The sequence below is a fragment of the Erpetoichthys calabaricus genome (assembly GCF_900747795.2).
Source record: "Erpetoichthys calabaricus chromosome 1 unlocalized genomic scaffold, fErpCal1.3 SUPER_1_unloc_26, whole genome shotgun sequence".
NCBI classification, from domain to species: Eukaryota; Metazoa; Chordata; class Cladistia; order Polypteriformes; family Polypteridae; genus Erpetoichthys; species Erpetoichthys calabaricus.
Window position 1 is genome coordinate 636,801 of NW_026261592.1, and position 16,562 is coordinate 653,362.

Genomic DNA, 16,562 nt, shown 5'->3' on the forward strand with positions numbered 1-16,562 from the left:
AGTAACACTAAACCACAACACCGCCGAGAACACCGGCACATCGCGTCAACTAAACACTAAGAAACACTGAAGGAAAAAATACTATTCAGTAAGTACCGCGTCTTCTAAACAGTAAATCAGTAAAGGAGAAAGGACGGCAAGACCGCGTCAGCTGCGGAGCGAAATGAAGTGAATGAAATGAGGTGAATGGGAGGGGAGATGATCACGTGACTCCAACACCCGACTTAACTCTCCGACCCTCCACAAACACACAAACACAGTAACACGGATCCCAACTCTCCTTTATATATATAGATAAATTTAGGCAATACTAATTAACAAAGAATAAAATTAAGGTCCGATGGCCAGGGAGGACAGAAAAAACAAAAACAAAAACCCCAGAAGGTTTGAGAAAAAAAAAATCTGCAAGGGTTCCAAGCCTCGAGACCACCCAGCCCCCTCTAGGCATTCTACCTAACATAAACGATCTCAATCAGTCCTCAGGGTATTCAGGTTTCAAATGGAAGAACTTGATGATGATGGTCATCTGGACTTCTGGCCTTTAATCCATCAATCACGGTGCTTTGATCGGGTGGTGGTGGCGTAGATCACCACCACAGAAAACAGATAAAGAACAGCAGAGAAAGTAGTGGTTAGTACGGATTTCGGAGCCACCAGGAATCCATCCATCCATTTTCCAACCCGCTGAATCTGAACACAGGGTCATGGGGGTCTGCTGGAGCCAATCCCAGCCAACACAGGGCACAAGGCAGGGAACCAATCCCGGGCAGGGTGCCAACCCACCGCAGGACACACACAAACACACCCACACACCAAGCACATACTAGGGCCAATGTTGAATCGCCAATCCACCTAACCTGCATGTCTTTGGACTGTGGGAGGAAACCGGAGCTCCCGGAGGAAACCCACACAGACATGGGGAGAACATGCAAACTCCACGCAGGGTTGACCTGGGAAGCGAACCCGGGTCTCCTAACTGCGAGGCAGGAGCGCTACCACTGCGCCACTGTGCCGCCCACCACCAGGAATGATATTGACAATTAAATGCATGTACTGAATATCAGGATTTAACTAAAATGAAGCTTTGAAAAAGCCATATTAAAGTAAAGAATTTTTAGCAGTTTTTTAAAGTGTTCCACTGTATCAGCCTGGCGAATTTCTATCGGTCAGCTATTCCAAATTTTAGGTACATAACAGCAGAAGGCCACCTCACCAGTTCTTTTAAGTTTAGATCTTGGAATGTTAATCTCATTGCAATCAATTGATGTCTTTTTTGGGTGGTCCTGAGAGGAGTGTGTTACAGTAATCTAGCTGACTGAAAACAAAAGTGTGAACTAATTCCTCAGCATCTTTTAAAGTTATAAGAAGTCTAACTTTTGCTATATTTGTTAATTTAAGTGAAAAAATGCTGTCCTAGTAATCTGATTAATATGTGATTTAAAATTCAGGTCACAGTCAATAGTTACCCCTAAATTCTTTACCTCCATCTTGAATTTTAAGCCTAATGGATCAAGTTTATTTCTAATAACCTCATTATATACATTATTGCCAATCACTAAAATTTCTGTTTTCGTCTTATTTAGTTAGAGAAAATTACTATTCATCCATTCAGAACCACAAGTAAGACATTGTGTCAGTGAATCAAGAGAGTTGGGGTCATCAGGCGCTATTGATAAATACAGTTGTGTGTCATCAGCAGAGCTTTGGTGGCTCACTTTATACCTTGAGATAATCTGACCTCATAGAAGCATGGAGATCAAAAAGATCAGCGGACCCCGGAGAGAGCCTTGTGGACCACCATATAGAATATCAAGTGTCTTTGAAGTATCATTACCACAACTAACAAAGAATTTTCTACCTGCCAAGTAAAAGTCAAAACAATTTAAGACCCTGCCAGAGGGGCCCACCCACTGACTAATGCGATTTCTAAGAATATTGTGATCAATGGTATCAAATGCGGCGCTCAGATCTAAGAGGACCACAACAACATTCTTCACAAAAACACCAGCCTCTAACAATGACTCCAAACAACACATGTCACAGTGCACATATCTCTTTATACTTTATGGGACAACACTTACACAAAACTCAAGAAGTAACACAAACTCTGAACCTCATTAACCATCTGTATTACATGAAAATCCAGTTCAAGAATGTGCAGAGGATCAAACAAGAAAAACAGTCAGCATAGACATCCAGATGCTAAATGCACAGTCCAGTGCCAGCTGAATCCAAATGAAGAAAACAAAATGAACAATGTCATCCAGGATGAGTGGTCCTGTAAAAGGGAATATATAAACAGAAAAAGATAAAAAAATAAGGGCGATCTCACCGACCATTCATATCAGCTCCTGCTGGCAGATCATTTCAACCCATGACATCAATGAGGCTCCAAAAACTTTCCCCCAGATATGTCTTCTTTTGACCATCCACCACTATAATCACTCCACTTAGTCGGTTCCTGATATTCCATTATTTCTATTGACACATGGCTGTCTGGTTAAATTGATTTTGTCTTACTTGTTGCACAGAATCACTTCTTTTTCTGGTCTTCCTCTTGTGTGACATCATTGCTTTTTAAACACATTAACCAGTCACTGCACCCTTTATGGAGGCCCTGACATGCCATTATGGATTGAGTTCAGTCTTGCAGCATGGGCTCTAGAACCACTCAGGGCATTTGTAGCCTAAACATGTATTGCAGCAAGAAAAGATAAAACAATACACTTTGGACTATGTAGATTTGTTAAATCTATTAAAAGTGTTCAAAGGGGTAAGCGGTCCAACTATACAGATGTAGAAACTGGGATGCCACTGTCATCTAAGTGCCACCTATCATGATCTTCCATTTGACATGGCTACCACTCCCTCCTTATACATTTCATAAGTTGACAGCTTACCTTTATGTTCAGTAATAATATTTTTGTACTTCTTTACCAGGAAGTCACATATTCCATTGTCTCTGCCATATTTGATCTTAGCACATTCTTCGGGTCCATGTTTGTAAATATTAGGATTGCATCTTTATTTTTACTTTCTGGGATTAACAGATTTAATTCCCCCTCTGTTTTTCAGCGATCTTGTTTTTTTTCATCAAATTCACATGAAACTTTTCTTTCCCATGAGGCCTCAGTTCACAGCTCCTGTTTTCTCTAATATTATACCTTGTGCTGTCTTCAGCACAGTAGAAACACAATATGTCTGTTGTGCCTAAATCTCTGTAGTCAGTCATCTCTTCTTTCCTGGACAAATACCTGCAGGTCTTACAAAATGGACACACATTACTGGTCTGCTTTAAACAAAGTCCACATTAGTAGCAGTCTTTTAGTTTGTTATGTTGTTCTTCTGGTGTTTAACCTCATACTACCACTTACTTATACTTGTGTTAATCTGCCCCCTCACTGCTGAGATTGTCTTCTCTGTCTCATGTTGTCTCTGCAGGACCAGGCCTCTTGCTGGAAATTAAAGCCAGTCTACAGCCCCATCCCATTAAGGCTCATATTAAAGGTAACTCACTGGTCTCCTGTTTCTAGTCAGCTACTTGTCCATAATTCTGCTCCACACTTTCCTCATTTGTTTTAATTGTAACATTCAGGCCTTTATGAGACACACAGAGATGGTGTGTCTAAATCTACAAGTACGCTGGAGGATCAGACTTCTCCTGGTGACCCAAACATGAAAGCTGTGGGTTTTGAGACTCGATATACAGAGCTGATGGTCATCAACCAGTACAAAAGAACCTACAGTGAGAGGCTCCATGAACTTCAGAAGATGGGGAAGACTCATGCAGAGCTAATAGAGGAGCGGACAAAAGAGAAATGTGAGCGAATCTGGACTGAGCATCTTTTTAGCAGGAGTCCAGGAAGTGAGACTGCCCCTCACATAATAGTGGTCAGTGGAGTGGCTGGAATTGGGAAGACCACCATGGTCCAGAAGATTATGTTTGACTGGTCCAGAGACACTCAGTACCAGAGGTTTGCTTTTGTTTTCCTGTTTAAGTTCAGGGAGCTGAACCTACTAGACACAGAGACAGAACCACAGATGTCTCTGACCAGGCTGATTGTAAGGCACTATGAATATCTCAGTGACCCGAGACTGGGAGAAATCCTGAAGAAACCTGAATCTCTCCTCTTTATATTTGATGGCCTGGATGAGTACAAATACAAACTGGACTTTACACCCAGGAAGCTCCCCTCAGACCCAGTTGAGAGCTTTCCTGTGCACATCCTGGTCTCCAACCTGGTCAGAGGGATATTATTGAAGGGCTGCACAGTCCTGATAACAACCAGACCAACAGCCATGGAGACCCTGGACATGAATAGTGTTGATCGATTTGCAGAGATCCTGGGGTTCTTCTCTGAACAAAGGCTGATGTACTTTAAGAAGTTCTTTGATAATGATGCTGTGGGTGATGAGGCTTTTCAGTATGTGGAGGAGAACGCCATTCTGTACACCATGTGCTTCAACCCCTCATACTGCTGGATTATCTGCTCTGTGCTGAAGAGCCACTTCATGACACCTGAAGAAGAGCGAGGAGCTGCACCCAGAACTGTCACTGAGCTCTTTGTGATGTTCCTTCTCAACATCCTCACCAAACACAAGCGAGAAGCTAATGACCAGCGGGGGATTCTGATCAAACTAGGAAAGATGGCTTATTATGGGGTGGCTAATAAGACTCTTGTGTTTTATGACAAGTTTGAGATGTCCACCTTTGGTCTCCAGACAGTCATCTTGTCCACTACGTTCCTTTCAGGGTTCCTTAAAGAAATCCTTCAGAGAGAAAGCACTCTGCAGCACATGACTTACACATTCTACCATCTAACCATGCAGGAGTTCATGGCCGCCTGCTCCTTCTACCTCGATCCATCAGGGGACGTCGAGGAGCTGCTAGAGAAGTTGGACTTATGTAAAGATGGCCGGTTTGAGATTCTCACTCAATTTTTAGCAGGACTGGCCAGGAATTCTGTGTTTAAAATACTGGGGGGAATCCTGGGGGAGTTTGAGAGGAAGATGGCAAAGCGAATACTGGAGTGGGTGAAGAAGAAAGCTGAACAGGCATTAAGAGGTGAAGATAAAGGTGAAGCTCTGCGAGTGTGTCAATGGCTCTATGAGACTCAGAATAAGAGATTAATCAGAGATGTCATTGGGAAGGAGTTAAAGATGAACTTTATTAAGTTGACTTTATCTCCTCTGGACTGTGCTGTGCTGGGTTCTGTCATCAGCTGCTGTGGAGAACTTGAGGAGCTCAACCTGTCACAGACAGAGCTCACCCCAGAGTGCATCAGGAGGCTGGCGCCGGGGCTCATCTGCTGCAGACGTGTCAAGTGAGTAATAAAACCTTCATGAGTTTAGTTTGACTGTTTGTAACCTCAATGGAGTTTCATTCAGGTCTCTTAATCCACTGTGTATGAACTCGTTAGATATTCTAAGCCCTGCCCTCCACCCTAGAGGTAGTAATGTCACAGCTGTACTGTATCACATGGATGTATCACTCTGCTATCAGCATTTCCTCACATCAGTGGTACAGTTAAACTCCGTTCAGTTTGACCCCAGGGTCTGCCAGAGTTGGCACCATTTAGCCATTTAGTTTATTATTTAGCACCATTCAGAAAGATTGAAGCAAAGTTTGATTAATTATTGTTAAGGGTGATCCTAGTGGTCATTGTCAGGTTCAGGGTGTGACCATGAGGAAGGTGGCGTTTGTGCTCACTTAGATGGCACTCTGTATGATCTCCTTGGGCAAAGAGAGGATTTAATAAATAATTAAATTGTTCTACCAAGAGGTCAGCACTGCTGCTAACTAGATTGTGCTCAGAAGATAAGTCTAGCGATAAAGTGGACACTGGTCAGCGTCATGGTGGACACAAAGAAGTGAATCCAATTCAAAACAAAGCAATAAAACAATGATAATAGCTAAATATAATAATATAACTTAACTTTTAATCAGCTATTTAATCAGACCAATGAAAACACTTCAGCAGTCAGAGGCTGTTAAATAACAAAAACCTTCATTAAAACAACACAACATGATAAACATTTAGAGCCATTAACAACAACACAGTCACTGATGCCTTCTTTAACAAAATAAAATTCGCAAACACCTCTTAAAGAAGCCATTAAAGGTGACAAACAGCCGAGTGACAGTCATGTTTGATAACACCAGCACTTCTCAGTGAGTTCACAGATCAGCCTCAGCACGTCACCTGTGTGTGTCCTTCAAAATGGACAGTCAGAGCTGGACGAGTCACCGGTTCTCCAGACAATGGCTGGTCCTTCTTCATAGATTGAGCGGCCTCCTTTATCTATGATGTGCTTAAATTCCTCACTTGGGTGATTTTCTTGTTTAAGACATCTCTGATTCCCACCTTCATCTTTCTGATATTTGTGGATGTCAATTATTTCAGCCACACAACTAACTTATGACACAAACTCTGCCTTGGTCACCATTCGTGTTTCATTGCTGCTTTATTTTTTTGTAAAGAGCCAGGAATGGATGACATCTGAGCAGCACTACTACTGTCTGTACACTCCTGAGCACCAGGGGCCTCATGTATAAATGGTGCGTACGCACAGAAATGTTGTGTACGAATGTTTCCACGCTCAAATCGGGATGTATAAAACCTAAACTTGGCGTAAAGCCACGCACATTTCCACGGTAACTCATACCTTGGTGTACGCAATTTCTCCGCTTAGTTTTGCAGACTGGCGGCACCCAGCATCAAAGCAGTGCTACTGTTCCTGTGTGATCACCCTTTCTTAGATCCACATCCACGGCGGCGGCTTTATCAAATACACTGAAATTAACCGCATATCGTTCATAAATTTAATGCATCTGATTGTAATTAACCTGTAACAATATAATGGTCCACAGAATGGTCAAACTAGATAGATAGATAGATAGATAGATAGATAGATAGATAGATAGATAGATAGATAGATAGATAGATAGATAGATAGATAGATAGATAGATAGATAGATACTTTATTAATTCCAGGGAGAAATTCACATACTCCAGCAGCAAAAAATATTAAATTAAAGAGTAATAAAAAATGCAGGTAAAAAACAGACAATAACTTGAATAATGTTCAATGTTTACCCCCTCTGGTGGAATTGAAGAGTCGCATAGTTTGGGGGAGGAATGATCTTCTCAGTCTGTCAGTGGAGCAGGACAGTGACAACAGTCTGTCGCTGAAACTGCTCCTCTGTCTGGAGATGACACTGTTTAATGGATGTAGTGGATTCTCCATAATTGATAGGAGCCTGCTGAGTGCCCGTTGCTCTGCTACGGATGTCAAACCGTCCAGCTCTATGCCAACAATAGAGCCTGCCTTCCTCACCAGTTTGTCCAGGCGTGAGGCATCCTTCTTCTTAATGCTGCCTCCCCAGCACACCACTGCGTAGAAGAGGGCACTCGCCACAACCATCTGATAGAACATCTGCAGCATCTTACTGCAGATGTTGAAGGATGCCAGTCTTCTAAGGAAGTACAGGCGGCTCTGTCCTTTCTTGCACAGAGAATCAGTATTGGCAGTCCAGTCCAATTTATCGTCCAGCTGCACTCCCAGGTATTTATAGGTCTGCACCCTCTGCACACAGTCACCTCTGATGATCACGGGGTCCATGAGGGGCCTGGGTCTCCTAAAATCCACCACCAGTTCCTTGGTTTTGCTGGTGTTCAGTTGTAGGTGGTTTAAGTCGCACCATTTAACAAAGTCCTTGATGAGGCTTCTATACTCCTCCTCCTGCCCACTCCTGATGCAGCCCACGATAGCAGTGTCGTCAGCAAACTTTTGCACGTGGCAGGACTCCGAGTTATATTGGAAGTCCGATGTATATAGGCTGAATAGGACCGGAGAAAGTACAGTCCCCTGCGGAGCTCCTGTGTTGCTGACCACAATGTCAGATCTGCAATTCCCGAGACGCACATACTGAGGTCTGTTTGTAAGATAGTCCACGATCCATGCCACCAGGTATGAATCTACTCCCATCTCTGTCAGCTTGTCCCTAAGGAGCAGAGGTTGGATGGTGTTGAAGGCGCTAGAGAAGTCTAGAAACATAATTCTTACAGCGCCACTGCCTCTGTCCAAGTGGGAGAGGGATCGATGTAGCATATAGATGATGGCATCTTCCACTCCCACCTTCTCCTGGTATGCGAACTGCAGAGGGTCGAGGGCGTGCTGGACCTGTGGCCTCAGGTGGTGAAGCAGCAGCCGCTCCATGGTCTTCATCACATGTGATGTTAGAGTGACAGGCCGGAAGTCATTCAGCTCACCAGGACGTGATACCTTTGGGACTGGGGTGATGCAAGATGTTTTCCAAAGCCTCGGGACTTTCCCCTGTTCCAGGCTCAGGTTGAAGATGCCTGTAGAGGACCCCCTAGCTCTGATGCACAGACCTTCAGCAGTCGTGGCGATACTCCATCTGGACCTGCTGCTTTGCTGGCACGAAGTTTCCTCAGCTCTCTGCTCACTTGCGCTGCTGTAATTGTGGGTGGGGATGTCTCTCCTATGTTGGTATCAGCAGAAGGATGTGTAGAGAGTGCAATACTCTGAGGTGAGAGTGGGTTAGGGTGGTCAAACCTGTTAAAGAAGATGTTCATTTGGTTTGCTCTCTTCACGTCTCTCTCGATGGTGGTACCCCGCTTCGAGCTGCAGCCAGTGATGATCTTCATCCCATCCCACACTTCCTTCATGCTGTTGTTCTGCAACTTCTGCTCCAGCTTTCTCCTGTACTGCTCCTTCGCCGCCCTGAGCTGGACTCGGAGTTCCTTCTGCACGCGCTTGAGCTCATGCTGATCACCGTCTTTAAAGGCCCTTTTCTTCTGGTTCAAAAGGCCCTTGATGTCACTTGTAATCCATGGCATGTTGTTAGCATAGCAGCGTACAGTTCTTACTGGAACTACAATGTCCATACAGAAGTTGATGTAGTCAGTAGTGCAGTCAACAACCTCCTCAATGTTCTCACTATGTGATCCCTGCAGGATATCCCAGTCTGTAGTTCCAAAACATTGTCTCAGAGCATTCTCAGCCTCCGGGGTCCACTTCCTGAATGATCGTGTGGTTACAGGTAGGACTCTCACTTTTGGTTTGTAGTGAGGCTGAAGCAGAACTAGGTTATGATCTCCTTTCCCAAGCGCAGGCAGCGGGGTGGCACTGTATGCGTCTTTAACGTTTGCATACAGTAAATCAATAGTCTTATTTCCCCGGGTGTTGCAGTCCACATACTGGGAGAATGCAGGTAATGTTTTGTCCAGCGTCACATGGTTAAAGTCTCCAGCAATTAGCACAAGTGCCTCGGGGTGCTGCGTTTGTAACTTAGCAACAGCAGAATGGATGATGTCACTCGCTAGCTCCACGTCCGCCCGAGGAGGAATATACACGATGACAACAATGACGTGTCCAAACTCTCTGGGCAAGTAATAGGGACGCAGACTTATGGCCAACAGTTCGATGTCCCTGCAGCAAGTGGAGATTTTGACTTTAACATGTTCAGAGTTACACCACCGTGTATTAACATAGAGAGCGAGTCCTCCTCCTTTGTGCTTCCCACAGGTACTTGCATCTCTGTCCGCTCTAACTGTGCTAAACCCGGGTAGCTCCACATTAGCATCTGGGATGGTGTTAGTTAGCCACATTTCGCAGAAACACAACAAACTGCTGTTCCTGTGTGCTCATCCTTTCTTTCTTAGCTCCACATTCTGACGCGGCTTTATAAATACACTGAAATTAACTGCATATTGTTTATTAGTGTAATGCATTTGATTGTAATTAACATGTAGCAATATAATGGTCCAGGGAATAGCCATAGTATTCCAAATACCATAACTGCTTTAGCGTTGTTATGCTCACTGCATCTTGTTCTTCTTTTTGCTACTCCCGCTAAGGGTTGCCACAGCAGATCATCTTTTTCCATATTACTCTCACTGCACCACTCGGAGTATTTATATCACTGTATCTGAGTGTGAATCACAGCAGCAGATGATCAGAAAGAGAATTATCGGTATACAGTTTCAAGTACACACTACCTCAACCACGGCAAAAAGCGCCAAAGCCTTTCCTGTACGGACCTCGCGTTTCAGAAACAGTTTCATCCCAAGAACTATAAACGCACTCAATCAGTCCATCAAGTGCTCCTTGTAGAACTGTTTACTTATAAGTACAATCACCTCACTGTAAACTTGCACTACAGTTATAATATTGCACAACCTGCGCTACTTTATAAAGGGCGTATGATGACAATATCATTTTTAAGATGAAATGCAGCAAAATATGTTGCTTATAGTATACAGATAAAACTTTAACTTCATTTAAATAATCTGTGTTGTTAATAATTAAAACGTGAGGACACGGTGCTGCAGCGCTAGCTAGTTCATGGATAGCTCCTGCCTTGCGCTGTATTCTTGCTGGTGCTGACGCGACACTGGAAGGATAGACGAATAGGATAATTAAACATGTACTACGAAGATATTTCAATGTTCCTTAAAAGTTTTGAAGAATCGGCGTTCTAAGTTTACAAATGGCTTAACGTCTATTACAGAGCTGATTGTGTGGCGATTGGGTATTTGGAGAAAGAAAAGTAAGGACAGGAATTGGAGGTTAGTACGTTTGAAAGAGACAGTACTTCTGTAATAAATTATTTCATCGAAGGTCACACATGGCGCAGCAAGCCTCTTGCGTGAGATATGAACAATCACTGCGCCACCGTGTTCCCATGTTTAATAACATGCTTTCATTGCTTTCATCATGAAAAAGATATCACGTATACATCTCAGTATTTTAATTATTCAGAGAGCTGTAATATCACGAATGTAATGGATTCTGTGTGCTGTCGGAGAAAGAGAAAGAACGGAAGCACGTAGTGATTCACGCACATAGAGCACATAGAAGATCAAACACAGAACAAAGCTTTTAACGTGCTACTTGAGAAACTAGTAAAATAAATGATTTTAAGATGAAGTTTATGATGTTCTACTTTAATGGCAAAATAAACTACGTGATTAAAGTGGAAATTTCGAGATTAAAGTTGACATTTCGTGCTTTTTTCCCACTGTGTGCCTATGTTTTTTGTCTGTACCCTAATAAGCTTTCATATGACACTCAGACGGTGGGCTATGACTCGCCTTTTCACTGCGACTTTGATATGTGAATTCTTTTTTATTTCAGGCACTGTGCGACTTTGTGAAGTTGAGCCTTCGAGTTTTTCCGACACTCTGTCACTCGATCAGCTTCCTTTTGTTGATTATACCACTGTTTAAACCAACAAATAGTACGTTTTTCCTTTGCCTCCACTTGGTATTCGCTGAAATTCTTATATTTTCCCCTGTGCTTTTCCCATTGTCTTTTCACAGAAGGCTATTTATATTGATTTGCATATTCAAAGAGGCGTAATTCTGGGAGGAGTTGGGGCGGGACAGAAGGTGCGTGCACGTGCGTTACTTTTCACGCTGATCGGGATTTATGTAGTGGAAGAACGTGAAAGTATGCGTGCACACAGATTCCTGCATCTGGATTTTTCTGTGCGTACGCACAATCCCGCTTTGGTGCTTACGCCATGTTATAGTGTGAGTTCTACGCACGGCGTTATACATGAGGCCCCAGGACACTTTCGTAAGTCATAAGAGCAGATCCTCTAAAATACGGTGCCCTCTACTGGTCACAATGTTTATCTGAATCCTCTTTAACAGATTTAGGGCTGTGAAGACCTGCCAGACCCCACCATACTGCTGTCTTTAGTGACATATCAGCGCTTCCCCTCTCTAACTCCCCCTATAGTTTCCTGACTGACACAATGGCTCTCTGCCCATATAGGAGGTCTGCCCTCGTGTTGTCACCTTTGACAGTTCCTCAGTCTCTATCCTGCAGAGCTTCTGCTGTATCTTCTATGTCAAAGTGGACATGAAAACCAGCAGACCACTGTATTTCAATGCCCTCGGAAATGGACTAAAATCCAGAAGTGATCAGTGAGAGACATCTGAAATGCTGAAAAGTGGAAATAGATCTTTATGTATATCTTCATTGTGTGTTCTGTGAGATTCATATGACATGTCCTTCATCTCAGGGTCCTACAACTGGTGTTATTTTAGGTAACATTATGTGATATGAAGATCTGCAGTGGAGAATTATTGATCTGCAGAAAATGATAAATATAAAGTCCCTCTGCCATTAGGGATTGAGGTAACACTTGAGACACAGCAAAAATGTATTTCTAAGTCATGGACTGTTAAGTGACAAGACCTTCACAACGGCGTCTTTCTCTTAATCTCACTTACAAACCTCAGTAAAGTTGTTATTCATCTCTGCAATAAGGCCTACTAAAATAACTTCTCTTTGGAATGGTCAGAAGTGGCTTTCTCTTGATGTTGTATGCTTCAATGTCAGACCTGTGAATCCCTCAGAGTCAAAGTAAAGTTATTTGACCAGCATATCAAAGCTCCTTCAGGGGCATTGTTAGGATTTGATGAGATTGTGGTCTTAGTCTCACCTCTGAGTTTCACATTTTGCTCTAAACTTAAAATCAAAGAGTGGTGGAGGTTGATTTCCCCAAGGAGGTTTTGCATGTTTATGCCCCTGAGAACATTAACACTGGGCTATTTAATATACCACACATCATGGAGATGAATGGCCCTTTACTGAGGCCTGTAACTGTTATCAAGACAAAAAGAAGCCTTTGTTAAAGTCTTATTGCATGTCAGTATATAAGTCATCAGTGCAGTACCTAAACTAACATTTTCCTGGATTGATTTATTGGAATGTAGCGCCTTTACATTTTACATTCACTCAGCAGATGCTTTAATCCAAAACAATTTAGAAAAGAGCCTTTAGTCAGACAGATTTATAAGGAGCCACTCATGGAGGAGGTTTGAGTTTCTCCTCCATAACTGAGACTGTTTGGTGAGATGGAGACCTGGAGTCACTAACGGAGTGTGTGCCCAGGAGTGACACTAATGTAATGGAGCCCCTCTGCATGTCCTCTTGTCTGTCACTCCTTATATTCACACTTATCTCTCTTCATTTTCACAATCTATTCTCCTGTCTTGTCACCTCTGGATTTTGTTCAGGTGTCTCCTCAGCTCTCTCTGATCTACAGTCCCCTCAACCCCCAACCCCACACACACCACCCTAACTGGTCTGAGGCTGACTGATGATAACATGGAGGACTTAGGAGTAGACCAGCTTTATGAGGGGTTAGGATTGAAAACTAATCTGAGACACTGAGGTGAGGAATCCCTGCGGGTCTCACTGATCAAATGTTTGTATATATTTTGCCCTCTTTCCTGACTTTTTCTGAGTGCCTTTATTTCTCTTATATTTTTTCTGATCCTCTTTATCTATTCTGAGATTCTGTTTGTCAAAGCCTTTCCTGCCAGTTTCTGGACTAAGAAAGGAGCCAGTCCTGTTGTCACAGCAGTGTCACCGCACATACACATCCACACTCATTGTTACTCAGAACAATTTGGGATTTTCAATATGCTGATACAATAGATACACACATATGGAGGGAACTTTTAGAGTACATGAAATTAAAACTTTGAAATGTCCTGGCATTTCCTTAATCTTCATAATAGATTAACAAAAGCAGATTCATCGTCCATCCATCTAGTTTCTCTGATGACTTCAGGCCAGTCTCATAGGGAGGAGCACAAGTTGTGATCCAACTCTGGGTGGCACTTTGATGTCTGTCAGGACACACTCACTCACTCACACAAACACACACACTCACTAGATGACAATTCAGAGCCACCTCTGGACCACTTTATATAGCCACCATCTTTAGGCACCATAGTGATCATTTAGTTTTACACCTGTTAATCCACTCAAGCTGACATGTCATTGTCTGTCTGGAGGTCTCCTCACAGATGTGTTTGTGGTGAGTGAACTCTTTGACTCTCCTGGCTGTCTGCCTGTAGGCGTGCGCACTTCATCTGATGTTGACGTTCACATTGAGAGCTGAGGTTCCACAAGGACACACTGGGTCATCACAGTCAAGAGTGGCTCTAATCACAAATGGTGTGAGACACTCGTTTATAATTTGAGGAATTCTGGGAAAGTAATGCCATAGCAGGGTGTCACTGACCTGAATGACAAGTGACCTCCTAAATTGTGAGGTGACCCAAGATGACCTCACTTCACTTCTGTATTTTGAAGCCAGTCTGGTTAAAACTTGTGAAGATAATATATTTTAATAGCAACATGAAATAATGTGCTGCACAGTTGACCATTTTTAGTGATTATTTAGGGTTTGTTATATCTCAGATTTGTAAGGACCAGGCCTGTGAGGTCAAAGGATCAAAGTGGCAGTAGACAATGCAGATTTATTTCAAAATTACAGAACTCATGGAGCTACTCTACAGACACATGAAGATGACCTTCACCTTTAGTGTCCACCACAGGGCATGAAGGTCAGTGACCACAGTGCCTCCTATTGTCTGTCTGTGGTGTTACAACATTCATATGTAGTCATTATAATAATAATAATAATAATAATAATAATAATAATAATACATTTTATTTACATAGTATGTCAACATGAAAGGCCTGAAATGAGAACTCAGAGGAGGAGCTGAGCTGAGATGACGGCCAATCAGTTGTATCGTCCACCACATGCCATACAATCACAGAGTGTCACACTGGTGGATTCAAATCAAAATTTTTCTTTGGCTCTGAACACAATAAATAAAACAAATGGAATAAATCAGCTCAAGTCACATATAGCAGATGTGTAGCAAGTGTCATTTCAAAATGTAGCACCTTTCAGCCTTGGCACTGGGTCATTCCAAACACTTTGCTTAGGTTTTGTCATCAAAACTATCAAGTACACACAAACAGATTATTTCATGAATACCTAGTCAAACAATTGACTGAAATGATTCCACTCATTTGTCAGCACTGCCCCCTCCTGGTGTTTAGATTTTAACTGAACATTGTGAGTTCAATCCTGTGTACTTGTCTGTTAATTGGCACCAAAGAAAAGAAACCCCTGCTGTGATCCAGTGGTTGTTCCAATGCCATTGGACCACAGACTGTCATTATGATATTTCTTTACTTCCCTCACAGACACGTCCTCCTTCAGACAGCACACAGTGTCCCCCAAATCCTTCAAAATGGCTCCAAATTGCTGTTTTGTGTTGATTTGTTGTGTCTAAAGAAATGAGAGTAGCTAAACTTCAGAGTCATTTCATCATTCCAAATACCTTGTGTGCTGTACGCCATCACCTCTGAGTACATTGTCACTGGACTGAATAACGAGCTGAAGGAAGGTTTTGTCACAAAACTACAAAAATGAAACAATGGTGAGATTGTCTGTCTGTCCGAGATGCAGAACCAGCATCAGGGGACAACCTGTAGGGGCCTCTGTAAATCTGAGAGGATCACTGAAAGTTCTAGTCAGTCAGTCTTAAGAAATGGTGAAGTAATCACAAATACTCACTGCTGAAATGGGGTATTATAAAACAAATCAGGCTTTATATTGAACTCATCAATAATTCATTATCCCTCTAATAGCCTCTTCTCAGTCACAATGAAATATGGACGCACCTTTGACTTTCTTTAACATTCACATTTCTTTGTTCTTCCACAAATGGAAAAAATACTCAGGCACATTAACAAATCTCAGGAAATTAATTTTCAGTAAAAATAAACTGGGTCCAAAATGGGAGGTTGTAAGCAAAAGCAAAATGTCCAAGGCCACTTTATACTTTATCAAAATTCATAAACCAAAGTGTAGGACACATTTATTGAAAATCTTAAGTCAAAAGTAGAAATGACGGCACTGAGAGCCTTTTAGAAATTATCTGCAGTCTTGGACTGTGTTCTGCCGTGCAGCACCAACCTAAATACTGTCGCTACAATGACATCATCAGCCCCTAACTTCTGGCCATGGCCATTAGCAACACAATGACACATTATAAAAACATCAACACAAAATGGCAGTGACCTTAAAAATAATAAAAATTGTAACTAGGGAGTCCCAAAAGCACAAGTTCCAAAACACTTTCAAAAATTGTCTGCTAGTGGGGGGTAAACACTGTAAAAAAACCTGACTACAAACCCAAATGGTCAAGAAACATCTTTATAAAATATAAGGTTTATTTCCACAGAAAGCTTTGCAATACACAAACCTCTGAAGAGCACAAAGGCATTGCCTGAATAGGTGAGGCAATCCACAGTAAATAAAGTCCAAATACAGAATCTAAAATCATAGTTGAAAATCGAGTACAGATTCAAAAACTCCAGAAAACACAAAGGCAATAGCAAAGGCACAGCAATAGAAGAAACTCTTCAGTATCCTGCACGTTTGAAATGAACTGCCACAAACTATGGAAGACCCTCCAATAAATAGGGTAGAGGACCATTCTTGGCAGTGATTGGCAAGTGACCCCACCTCTTGTGGAACCACCCACAGAATACAAGGGACATAACCTGGTCATTACTATTTACAATTGAAAACAAAGAAAAGTGTACATAATAAATAAAAGAAACATAAATACAAATAATTGGCATAAAATTAAACAATACAAACAAAAAAAAAAACACCTCTATGAACAGCAATTGGGGTGAAATGC

The 16,562-nt window shown here is 42.3% G+C and overlaps 1 protein-coding gene across 1 annotated transcript in view; it reads left to right on the top strand.

The window, feature by feature from the left end:
• Positions 1-16,562, top strand: part of LOC114643296 (NACHT, LRR and PYD domains-containing protein 3-like) — a 182,591-nt gene that overhangs the window by 39,921 nt on the left and 126,108 nt on the right. The window contains exons 5-6 of the mRNA XM_051921826.1: positions 3,442-3,507; positions 3,596-5,324. Of these exons, the coding sequence (XP_051777786.1) occupies positions 3,442-3,507; positions 3,596-5,324 (1,795 nt within the window). The remainder of the gene's footprint in view (positions 1-3,441; positions 3,508-3,595; positions 5,325-16,562) is intronic.